At 35.8% G+C, this 12,729-nt stretch overlaps 1 protein-coding gene across 2 annotated transcripts; it reads right to left on the bottom strand.

Annotated features, from left to right (window-relative positions):
- Positions 1 to 6,700: 6,700 nt before the first annotated feature.
- Positions 6,701 to 11,954, bottom strand: si:ch211-71m22.1 (uncharacterized protein LOC100149582 homolog). 2 transcript variants are annotated; one of them, XM_043224735.1, is made up of 10 exons: positions 11,890 to 11,954; positions 10,275 to 10,313; positions 10,049 to 10,132; positions 9,892 to 9,962; positions 9,619 to 9,661; positions 8,766 to 8,986; positions 7,634 to 7,795; positions 7,331 to 7,492; positions 7,150 to 7,198; positions 6,701 to 7,055 (listed from the first exon to the last, which is right to left on the bottom strand). In XM_043224735.1, the coding sequence occupies exons 2-9, from the start codon at positions 10,288 to 10,290 to the stop codon at positions 7,169 to 7,171; spliced, it is 789 nt and encodes a 262-aa protein (XP_043080670.1). In that variant the 5' UTR covers positions 10,291 to 10,313; positions 11,890 to 11,954; the 3' UTR covers positions 6,701 to 7,055; positions 7,150 to 7,168. The 2 variants fall into 2 exon arrangements, with proteins under 2 accessions (XP_043080670.1, XP_043080660.1); XM_043224725.1 differs by lacking the exon at positions 11,890 to 11,954 and adding an exon at positions 11,134 to 11,407.
- Between the last annotated feature and the right edge of the window lie 775 nt (positions 11,955 to 12,729).

Raw genomic sequence — 12,729 nt, 5'->3', positions numbered from 1 at the left:
GACCTGTTTATATATCAAGAATCTATTTACAGTTTTACATCTGCCATGTCTTGTCATTATTCTGATGAGGTTTGTTGCAAAGTGACACACTTCCTGCTGCCAGTTGGTGGTGCTGTAACTTTAACTCATAATGGTCACATGTGTCTGATTGGCCTCAACATACAACAAACAAACCGCTGAAAAAAAATTAGCAATCGGTAATCCCAATTTAGCATTCTCAATGTCTTTAGAAGTATAATTTCTTATTAGCATTGACCTTGGGCAGTACATTCCATACTGTTCATTCAATTTGAATGCATGCTATATAAGCATGTCAAAATCATCAGAGACGAAGAGCGCGTATGTGCATAAGGCAACTGCAGAGTATGATCAGATCTCACTTTTTTACAATTTGGCTAATTCATATGAATTTGTGCAACCTAGCTTGTACGATTGAATACAATTTGTGCTAAATTGTACGTTTTACCAGTTGCGCAATTCATATTAATTTGTACTAATGACCTGCACCTTACCCCGCCACTAAACCTACCCATACAAACTATACAAAAATCATACAAGTGAGGTGGTACGAATTCATTCGAATTAGCCACCTCGTGAAATATATACAAATTGTATGTGAGATAAAGCTATCCGATCTCGTGGATGTGCATATAAACAGTACGCCAAATAAAAATTATACATGCCAAATAAAAATTATACATGCCAAAAATATATATATATGCCAAAGTTTTCGTTTTTATTTGGCGTACTATTTCTACACCTTTTCATAACACCAGGCTGGATGGAGAGTTGGTATGATGTAAAAGTGAACCCTTTTAGCAAACACCAAATAAAGCAAATTGACAGAGAACCGAAAGCTGTGAATATGCCATATTTGTTACAGCAGCCTCATGGAAATCTCGTCTATTAATAAATGTGTTATTTGTAGACCACATGCACTTAACGTCATTATCAACGGCCTTATATCGTATGTGTGCACTGTACATTGTACAAATAAATGCGCTGCAACCATGTTACTATACTTTCAGTAAATAGTCATGACTAGTTGGCTAGTTTCACTAATGCTGCATAATACTGTGATAGTTAATGAGTGAGTTACTTCACTGTACCCAGAATGCCTTTACAACCTGTACACTTCCAGTAGAGAGTGGGCTGCATATGCGACAAGATATGTCAAACCTGTCTTATATTTTGCCAGTGAGTAATCCTTAAAATGAGGATATGCTGAAAGTTTACTGCTCTAATGGCTCTCCGGCCCCCTTGCTTTTGCAAAGAATGGCTATTAAAAGTCATTTATTCACATTTACTGAAACTCTTGCAAAGAGATTTATATTTTTGCAATGTCCGAATGTAGTTTTTTCCTTTATCTTTCTATTAAATAATTTTACGGTGACCCATTTGCAATCATCATACCACATCTCTTCACAGGAGATATCAAAATCTCTTTTGACAGTCTTAAGCAATTACGCTCTATACACTCACTTTCATACTAATTTGATATATAATTGGTGTCGGTGCGATAAGGTCTCATTTGTTTACATTAGTAAATGCATTATATCTAAGATGAGCTAACAATGAGAAATGTGTTTTACAGCCCTGTTATGCTAGATGATAAATGAGGTCTGTGTTAGTTTACCATACATAACTATTACTATGTACAACTTCTACATGAAATGTTTTAGTAAACATTAGTATTTAATAAATAATTGATAAATGCCAAACTAAGATAAAAAAAGCGAATGCATTGTTCATGTTAAATGTTAACAAATGAAACCTTGCTGTGTTTTTGTGTTTGATAACTTATTTTAAACAAGCGCATATATATATATATATATATATATATATATATATATATATATATATATATATATATATATATATATATATATATATACATATATTTTTTTTTTTTTTTTTGGTGTATAGGGCCTAAAAGCATATGGTCTATATGACAAAAGACACTTTAAAAAAATGTAATAAAAATAATATTATAAAGAAAACATGGATGTGACCTTCATACAAAATAAACGCTATACGTAACAGAATTTCCTCAAGGATCTTTTGTTTGATGTACCAAGGATGATCAATTTCAAACCCTGTCAAACCCTGAAGACTTGGAACATCTAATTCACTCTAGTAAATTTGCTTTCAAGACAAGCACGTGTCCTGGACACCCAGAGTGAGCCTCATGTCCTTGAAGGCGTCTACGACGGTGTCATTGCTCCTCATTGTCCCGTCAGCCGAACGCTGTCTATTGAGAGAATGCGCGCGTTTCTAAAGGAGATCAATTGTTTTTGTCTTGTATGCTGACACCAGCGTTAATGTTTCGGAGCAAACTTTCAAGGCACTGACAAAAACCTTTAAAACAAATTAATATAATTGTCATTCCACCCTTGTTTTCCGGAATCTGTCCTGCTAGAAACTAAAAGGCACAGACTGTGAAACGACCAGCTGAACTGGAATTCTGGAAGCTCATTCATTATCCTGTCCTCTTTCCTGGGTGCCGTTATCCTGACATGGTGCGCTCAAACACACTCTCACCCTCAAATATTTATGCTCAAACTGTATGAATTTTAAATAAAGCGTCACTCACCGTGCATTAATCGAACACTCTTTAGCACAAACCCAAAATACTTTTGCTAACACAGTGCTAAGAAGAGCACTTAAAGTGAATGATTCAGTGGATACTTCTTAGCTAACATTTCATATAAGTATTAAAATGCCGTGGGCAAAAATACATTTTTTAATTGTTATTTTTGTACGCATTTTTATGATTTCATTCACTCATGCAACTATGGTGGTATTTATTGAATTTGTATGATTTAATGTACGAAATTGTGTGTAATCTGATACAGTTCCAACAAGAGATCATAAAAAATGAAGCTATTATACAAGTTGGCAGTATATATATATATATATAGGACACCACAAGTGCACATTTAGTTCCAGCTTCAAGGACACTTGTTTCTCACAAAGATAGTTTGACTCAACATGTACAAACTGCAGAATCTATAAAAAATGTATTAATGTCATTTAGAAGTAATACAAAACATGTACACAACTTGAGAAGTCTAAACTCAATATGGGCTTTGGTTTTCTTTGACTTCGGGCGATATACTAAATGCAATGTTTGGCTAGCAGCCATTAGTCTGTAGCTCTTTACTGGTTATGAAATGAAGCTTAGCAGACCCGAACTCATCCAGTACCTGGCTCGGAAAACACATTGAGAAGAAAGGTAGCTGCTAATTCTGCGATCATTAGAAATCGCTCTGCGTTTCTAGGCTCTTCTCGCTAATGTCTCCTAACAAGCACCCGCCATGAACTGGCTGCATCATTCTGTCCTGTCTCGACTGGCAGCTGGGGTTTGGTGCACTATGACAGCCATTGCATCATCTAGGTAGAAGCTGCACACTGGTTAAGGAGAGCCTTTCTCTCTCTATAAAATGCTATGTGGTGTTAGGATGACGGCTATGTCATGTCACTCACCTGTGACTAATAAGTGCGCGCTTGAGTGTTTGTATCACTCTGTTTTTCTGTGCTTGCCCGTCCCAGACAGGCTGTTATAGTGGTGGGGAATTTTCTGTGACTTTCCTGCAGTGCACATCATTATGCCAATAGGTGGCAACAAGTGACTGTTTTTATGAACGAGTCAAATACTTTTCCACCATCAGTCCAAACCGTTTTTTGCTGCTTAAAAGGAACACCAAAAATTAAAACTACCCCACAATATACTCACCCCCAGTTCATCCTAGGTGTATATGAGGGTTTTTTCTTTTAATCTTGAAAACAAGTAAAAAAAAAACAATGTCAGAGGATTTCACTATAAGAATAAATGTGGCTGGCAGTTTACGTCAAATGTCAAGGCAAAGGCTAACAACAGATATATACGATTTATGGAGATTCGTTATAATGGCCATTATATCAACAAGCATTACCAAGTTTGGAAGAGCCAGGATACTTTTTTAACTCAGACTGTGTTTGTCTGAAAGAAGAAAGTCATACACACCTAGATTGTCTTGGGGGTGAGTAAATCGTGCCGTAGTTTTAATTTCTAACTATTTCGTTTGTGCAGATCCGGATAATTGTTACATTTTTCACTGCGATATCAGAGGTCATAATACAACTGCATCACTCACTGCCTTGTATTTGTAAGTGACAAAAAGTAATTTAGTCAAAATTATGATTCAAGAACAAAAAGCGATTTAATGCACTTTCACAGCATAACTGTCTTTTTGGGGGTAACTGATAGCCAGATGATATGAATTTGTTCAGTTTCATTAGCATGTTTTATACAATCTGCTTACGCAACGCTTATGTTGTAATAATCACGTTTTCAAAAGTCGCATTGCATTCATAGGATCGGATCAGAAGATGCAACTCACAATTATATCACCCATCAGAGTCTAGTCCTAGTTCTAGGATTCAAATTGACGATTCTAACGATGAGGCCCAGCGTATTAAACTTCTACACCAATATGATGCCTTATTAATAAGCTTCAAGGGAGTAAATGCTCTAAGGGTGCAGAGGTCAGAGGCAGAGCAAAGAGTCTGACACCTATGAGCAGCAGCGGATCGTGGCTGTACGTGAATGTGTGTGTGTGTGTGTGTGTGTGTGAACGGTGGTGAGTTGTGGGTGGAGCTGCATGAGGTGAGGCCCTTGGCTGCTGTCACAGACACATCAGAGCACAACATCAATCAGGCCCTTTCATTAGAGGCTGTCTAGGTCTCTCAGCGCCTCCATCAGCAGATGAGTCCTCCATTATTGATCAAACCAAATACATCCAACAGCCCTGCTACCACTATTTCTCCCCGCTTGGAAGTTTACAGCCAGCTCCAGAGGAGCAAGAGGGGTTCTTCCTCAAAGATGCAGAACTGGCTTACATGGGTGTTATACACTGGACTAAAAATGAATAATGAATTAGTATACTAATCAACTCAAATGGTAAAAAGGATCTAGGATAGAAAAAAAAACAGCAAGTGCCTTGTCCAGTAGACTTATTATAGTCAGAATTATTCCATGTGTTAACTGACAGAACGTCAGAGACTTCAGAACTTATATAGTTAGCAAAACATATTTTACTTCTGTAATCTACCATTTTTGAGTAAATCTGAACACTCAAAAGAAAAAAGACAGGAACTGACTTTGACGTGAAATATTGTGTGTAACAATTGAAAAAGTCACGTTATGAGATGTAAAATATGCAAATATGAGAAACAGTCATAATCGCAAATACTAGGAATAAAGCCACACATGGATGTTAAGTCACAAATATTATCGATTGCATATGAAGTTGCAAACATGACAAATAAACTCAAATTTCAGGATATACTTCAGAGGCTTTAATAAATACTTATTTAGAGCCTTGCGGTTTGATGACAAGGGTTCAAATGGAAATATGAATGACAAGAGCCCAGAAATGAAAATTGAAGTGGAATCTAGTAATTAAATTTTCTTTGTTTTTACAAAGACAAGCTTCATCACTGCTGCACGTTTCTTCAGGTCTAAGTGCTGTGCACAAGCTTTGACCCATTCAGATATTCAGAACAGAATAATAGCTTAGCGCATACACAGTACACACTGCGACTGCTGATATTTTTTAATAGTGTAGACTGGAAAGTTTAGGATGACATGCCTCGGTCTTCAAAAGGGTTAGAGTAATGCAGGCAGACAGGAATAATGCATTTAACTGACTTTACTGTCAGTGAATTTCAGCTCTCTCTGTGTGTCTGCCTTTGATCGTATAATAGTATGTGATACAGCACACATTATGCAATGGCATACATTTCATCCGGCAGTGTGCTATGCCTGTTTTCACATGCCTTCAGTGCAGTCCAGTTATCATCTAAAGAAATAAATATCATGGCTGATATTTTTTCACATTCATTTGTCACACTGGAAATGAAAAGTCGAAATGTTGCTCCACAAAGTTTGCATGCTTAAAATTTTGGCACGTGTGGTAATTTTTTACCCCTAGAAACCGTATTTTAAATACATATTACTACTATTTAAATACATACTATTACTAAAATATGTAAAAGAACCTAAAAGGTACTTATTTATCCTGTTAGCCAGTGACAAGCTTTTTTTTCAACCTGTTTTTATTTTTTATGCATGCAAAAACTGTATGCATTTGCATACTATGTACAGCATATATACTGCACACTGCACAGACAGGAAAATAAAAATGCGGCAGTACAGCATTCTAGAAGCAAAAGGTGACTTTTGTGGGGTCTTTCTCTTTCAAAACCAAGTTTTGAAAATACAAATCCAAATTTGGAAAGACAAACATCAATTTGCTTCTCTGAAATGAATCGGGATAAGACCAAGGGCTTCTTTCAAGCGTCATTTCGAATGTTTCCTTCTGAGGTAGAGCAACAGCTTCCTGGGGACTGTAAATGAGGTGTTGTTGCTGAGCAACGTGAAAACTTGAATAACAAGAAAACATAGGTAAAAAAGTGAAAGTGTTATTCATTATCTAATTCCAAGAAGGCATAATGAGGAGTTGAGGAGCACTCGAGGAACAAGGAACGTAAGTGCTAAATGAAACTGTGAAAGTCGTTTAGAATAATCTGAATAATTGCACCATTTTATTTATTCTGCTGAATTAGACGTTTGAATACAATACGTGTTACCTTTATATCTGTAAGTGACGGTAATTTTATAACGCATTACAATGACTGCAAACACTAAAAGCAGATGTTGATGTATAACACTTTATTCTACAGTTTATTATAAGCACACAAACAAATTGGGCAAAATTAAGCGGTTAACATTTTGCTTATATTGTACTAAAAAAATAATTTTAATAGTTTGCATTTCGTTTTTGGCGAAGCTTTTAGAGCAGGTACTTTGGTAATACAAAGAGTATGTCAACATTATGATAAAGGGAACTGCTGTCACCTAGTGGTGGCTCAGGAACAGTAGTGAAAGAATACACCTGCACATAATAATATGTATGATATAATATAAAATTTAGCTGAGTGATCCACATTTGAATCCACGGTTAACATGTTGAGAGCTGAGGAGGAGTTCATACGTTCGAAATGCTGAAACACTAATTGTAAAACAATGATCAGATGTTAACGATGCGTTGACAAATCAAGTCGTGGACATTTTTAAATATCCATAGGCGATATTGGTGTACTTACATGACATCCAGAAAATAAATTATTTATTGTGTTCGAAGAACATGAAGTCCTACAACAGAAGAACGATAACAGCAGATTATTCACTGTGCTGAAACACGCAAAGCTTATAGAGCAAGATTAAACAAATACAAACTGGTCCAACCAGTGATACGTTGACGTATAATAACTCATTTTTGCTTACTATAAGAAAACACGCTCCGAAAAGAGCAGCTTTGATCTTCACGTCCAGATCCATAGGAAAGGAGATTCCAAAATTGTCTGCATCGGTGAAAGCTTCCCTCACCAGACCTGTCCATTGTTTAGCGATTCGGCCAACCTTTGTTGATTCGTCCACAGACAAAACCTGTTTGGAAACAAAAAAGAACTATTTATCATCGTGAAAAAATGTTTTGCGGTACGTAAAAAGACCACGTGGTTTTATACTTGAGATTGAAACCTAGTCAATTGATAAAACGATCATCACTATTTCTTGTATGGTTCATACATCAAAGTTCACATCAGCGCAACATCTGCATGAACAGAACGGCCCCACGATCTTCAGAACGGCTTCCTTTTTCTCATTCTGGACGGTATACTTGGGAACGAAAGGATGCCAATTCTGGATCACGTATCCAATCGGGTTGCCAGGTGGAGACTGGATTTCAAGCTAAGAGAAAGAAAGTAAAGACACAAAAACGGTGATTTGAGCTTAGGCCTAATTATTCTTGATATATAACAGATCTGTATAATTATTGACAGCTTATAGGTTCCATTTAAGCTGTTCATTAAATAACAAGCATGACCAATGAGTACCCATAATCCAACACATCATTCACAACGGTACATTGGTAAAGCTATAGGCTGGGCGTCCTAAGTGAGAATATGTTGAATCATAAATTATTAATATTATCATGAAATCAACAATTAATTAAATTTAAATGTAAAGTGTCCCTATTGATTTTTTTTTTTAAATGTCCTTTAATGCAGTGTGTAACACAGATCTAAGTGAATTAATCTTCCTGAAAAGTTTTAAATGTGATTTAAATGTGAAAAGTTATTGTCTCTCAAAAGAAAGAGTCAACTCTGAATCACTGAAACAAGTCTTTTTTTTAATGTGCCCCTATTATGGGTAATAAAATGTTCATATTTTGGTTTGGGGAGTCCCCAAAAACAGGCTTCATTGTCTTTGAAAAATTAATCATTTAAATGAATTGTTTAGGAGTCATTGTGCAAATAAGGTCAAAATAAATTGCATAGACTATCATAAGAAAATGAAAGTGCTTTTTGACCCTGCATGCATGTCAGTTCTTGTTAGGAACTTCCAAAACCAGAATATGAAACTTTCATAACCCACAATAGGGGCTCTTTAAAACCATGCTCATCACAGAAGATATGTATGAGTCAATATATAATCTGCACTTTTAAGAGCCATTATTAGTTAGAGAAGTATAGAAGTATTTTTTTCTACACAAACGTCACGATAATGGTTCGTGGATCTACAATGTGCATGAATCTAGTTTAAAACTACAACCTTTCACCAAGCAGCTTATATCATATTAACCCTGACGTTCAAATCAAAGACTTTGAAACTTAAAAACGAGAGCTACGAGACAGAATGTAACCAAAATCTGCGTTACCTCTTGCAGGCAGCAGGGAAAACAGCAGCTTCCGCACTTCAAAGGACGAGTGAGTGTCATCACTTCCTGTCCCATGTTATCCTGAACGTGGAGGACGAACGAACGCAGCGGCCCACAGAACTGTCTATTACAGCAGTCGTTCTCCTCAGCCACAAAGAACACCTGTTGCCCCATACTGTTCGTCACTGTGTACTTATTATTGGTCTCCCAGCCCAATATCACTGTGATATGATAAAATAAAACAAAAACATAAAAAAAAGATCCATGTTTCTTTTTAGGTTTTGTGCACTGCATTAACTGGCCCATTAAGCCCCTCATTGGTTACTGTTTTTAATCCTTCAATCATATTAACAGAATAATTCCATGGAAATGTGTTTTAATACTACAGATTACAAAAACTTAAAATATTCTGGATGCAATAAAAAGTTTTTTTTTTTTTTTTTACTTCAACTGAACATACAAACTTACTATTAAAAGTCAAAAAACTTAAATGATCCCGAAAAAAAAATTCTATTCATGGTCAAAAATGACCACGTTAGAAAGGAAAAGGAATAGAATTTATACTAGTGAACACATTTGGTACTGCGCCCAAACAAGAGATTTCTGAAAGCACTATTTTTCCCTCGAAACATCAGTCTCAGATTTAGAAGACAGCTTTAGATTTAGAACATGTTTTGTAAAATATCTCATATCAAATTTCATAATAATAAAATACGTATAGCATTAGTTGGAGAACAATTTATGCAGAACAGCTGATTTCTGTTAGGTTGAGAAAATAATTATTTAATCTAAACACATGCAATATTCATATAACATTAGTGTGGGAAAAAAAAAAAAAACATTGCAACATTACCTTCTGCCAGCTCAACTTTCTGATGTACAAGAAGTTGATCAATCTGGGTTGTAAAAAAAGGAAATAAACGTTAAAAACCACCTTTAGGACTTTGGATGGCATGTGTTTCTGTGTGGCATCGGTTGTGGAATTTTAAATGCCTGAAATCCCAAGGAATCTGAGACACCATTTCCTAAGAAGATGCTATCTCATCTTGGGAAGATAAATAAATAAAAAAAAAAAAAATCACACAGTGGCATACAGAGCTGTTCGTATCAAGCAGCAAAGCTCTACCTGGGTCAGGTACTCCAGTCCTGGAGGGCAGCCAGCGGGTCTTTGTGGAACTGGCATCACGGGAACTTGACCTTTCAAAGAGAAGATGACGCGTTAGGAAGGAGGATCTAGAAAAATGAGGATTATGAAAATTCAAAATTTCTTTAGATTTCCTAACCCTGGCCTGGCATGGCTGGTCCCTGGTTATAAGGAGGCGCGGGATTCATTGAATTTTTCTGTGGTTGGAGGTCAATTGGGTAACCTGGTTTAAATAGTATCAAAGAACATCATTTGACATTGTTCTCACTGTCATGTGAAAGCCAGGGTGTTTCTTTGAGTTAACAGCAATTTAAAAGAGAGCTGTCAGGATCAGGTTGCTGATGATAAGATTTTGACCCACTCACCATTATTTGTCGCCATGGTGGAAAGCTGCAAACTACGCTCTGCAAACATGCAAACCGGAAAAGCAAGTCAAGCAAATATTTTGTCTGTATGTTTTTTTTTCCATGCTTGTTAGAGAATGGATTTTCAGCAGACCAAAATTTTCACAGTCAGGGAATCCTCAAAACAAACAGGTTGGTATTAATACGCAATTTTCAAATCTGGAACACCTGACACAGGAAATAACCAGGAAGTTGGACTGCAGGTACAGAATGCAAATCACATGCAGTCTTCCTAAACACATTGTAGGACAAACCACAAAGAATATAGCTTATAAAGTTAGTTAGTTATTATACCATGTTTATAATTGTAATTATTGATATATATAAAGGGTTTTAAAGTAACCGGTACACCATAAAAAACATAAAGTCATACTTTTATATTGATTGTATGGCTATTTTAGGGAGACCAAATTATCAAATAAACAATAAATATTACCAAATAACATTTGGATGATTTATAACTGGATTACTCGGGGAGAACATCATTATACAGTACTTAAAAAATAACTTTATGGAAATAATAGAAATGGTTAATGATTACAAAACAAATAACATTTTATTAGTAACTAGGCTACTTTCCAATACATAGCATGATAATGCTATGAATATAGAGAATTAGAAATGATATACTGTAAAACGTAAACATAAAGGTTGTTACTTTAAGGATCGATTTCTAGCCGACTTAAGCCTTAAATACGCCACTTCGTTAATGTATAACTAGTACGACCAGTTATCTTACTTTTGACGTTACAGGTTAACTGAAAAAAATAACGTTTTATTACAGTGTATGCTGCACTAGTTTCATACGACAACAACTCACCTGTTACTTGTCAAGAGGGAAGTGCTGTGGATACCGTTGCCGTTGGTCTCGTGTCGTAGTCCTTTATACTTAAATTTAACTCCAATTCCGCTCGAAAAGAGGCCGGTATTTTTCTATATTGTTATTATTTTAGTGGGCGACGTTTACAGTGTTTCTCTTCGCTCTTTATCTGCCTCACACACCGCGCACGAGTTTCCTTCCCGGGAAACAATCTCCTCACGAACACACCCCTTACTGAAAACCGAAAGAGACTGACGGCAGGAAAATCTCTTTATTATTATTTTTTTTCTGGAAAAACCCTTTTTTCAGTAGGTTACGTCAACTAACTCGTTTGGTTTTTAAACGGAAGTGTCTCCATGGATATAGACAGTTATGTATGCATATGAAAATTCTCAACATTTGCGACGTTTTTTTTTTGTTTGTTTTTTTTAAACTGAATAAATTTTTCTTTCAAGTGTATTTTGAAACACGTGTTTCTTCTGCTTTTTTTTTTTTTTAAAAAAACCTTGTTAATACATTTATCAGGTTTTTTAATTTACTATCCGATGTTTCACTTTATGTTATGTTTAGAAATTAGATTGCATGCAATCTCACAGTCCACCCAAAATTAGCAAATTTATACTATATAAAAACATCGTCCCTTAAGCATAGCCTTGTATTTACATAAAACTCTTTATTTTAAACATAGGCTATTTATCGCTAACAGTTCTCACACAAACAAACAAGATATTTATCAAGAAAATCATAGTGGTTTACCAGAGACAAATGGTACTGGTTCCTCTGGAACGACTGCACAACCTGTTTCTGTATCTTTTTACACCTGGTTGCCTAAATGGTTTTATTACGATATAAAGTAATACTTCATAGCATGACAAGGTAGGCTGTCAGTCATAAACAAGTACCATAAAGATCAATATGTGTTTAGTGTACCTTTAAAACAAATGTTAATGAATTAACTATATGGTGGATCTGCACCACTCTAAAATTTACATTCATAGCCTGAATCTATTGTCAAAAAAGGTATAAACACAATGGTGAAGTTCTTTCATGACAAACACGTTAGTTTATGACAAAAGCCACAAATGCATCAAATTACATTCACAGAAACACAATAACAAACACAAACTTGCAATGTAACATCATACGTACTTTTGCACTAGAATCCAGTTTGTGGTGCAAACACAGATCAGCACTTTCACACAGATTCTCATGTACTGTAGTGTCTTTTGTGATACATCTGTTGCAAAGCTAACTTGTGCCCTTGTAAGTATGAGAAAGGCTGGGGGTCGAGCAGAAAGGAATGTGTGACTTAAAATAGCACGCTGAGAAAGTGAGGCCTTCAGAAATACACAGGGCACACAATAATGTCACGAACTACTAGCGGATCGACAACGGTTGACGAAGTTTCTAAATAGGAATTTGTCTTGAATTCTGTAAATGTGTCATCCTGCATCCGGCTAAATTCGTGGCCATTGTGATCCTTAAATCAACATTTTATTTATTAGTTAAACATGAACATGATCTAGATGGCTGACATCTTGTATTTACAGCAGGTTTATGGTGACACACCTTTCTTTGTTTAAAAAAAATCAAGAG

The sequence above is a fragment of the Puntigrus tetrazona genome, chromosome 2 (genome assembly GCF_018831695.1).
Source record: "Puntigrus tetrazona isolate hp1 chromosome 2, ASM1883169v1, whole genome shotgun sequence".
NCBI classification, from domain to species: Eukaryota; Metazoa; Chordata; class Actinopteri; order Cypriniformes; family Cyprinidae; genus Puntigrus; species Puntigrus tetrazona.
Note: the sequence above shows the minus strand (reverse complement) of the source record. Positions and strands in the feature narration are given on the sequence as shown.

Bases quoted from the DNA above. Each gene is read 5' to 3' on its own strand.
- si:ch211-71m22.1 (XM_043224735.1), bottom strand. The intron at 9,662-9,891 runs GTAGAGCTTTGC...TTTACAACCCAG, and splicing joins GACTGGAGTACCTGACCCAG to ATTGATCAACTTCTTGTACA. The intron at 7,493-7,633 runs GTATGAACCATA...GTTTCCAAACAG, and splicing joins GCGCTGATGTGAACTTTGAT to GTTTTGTCTGTGGACGAATC.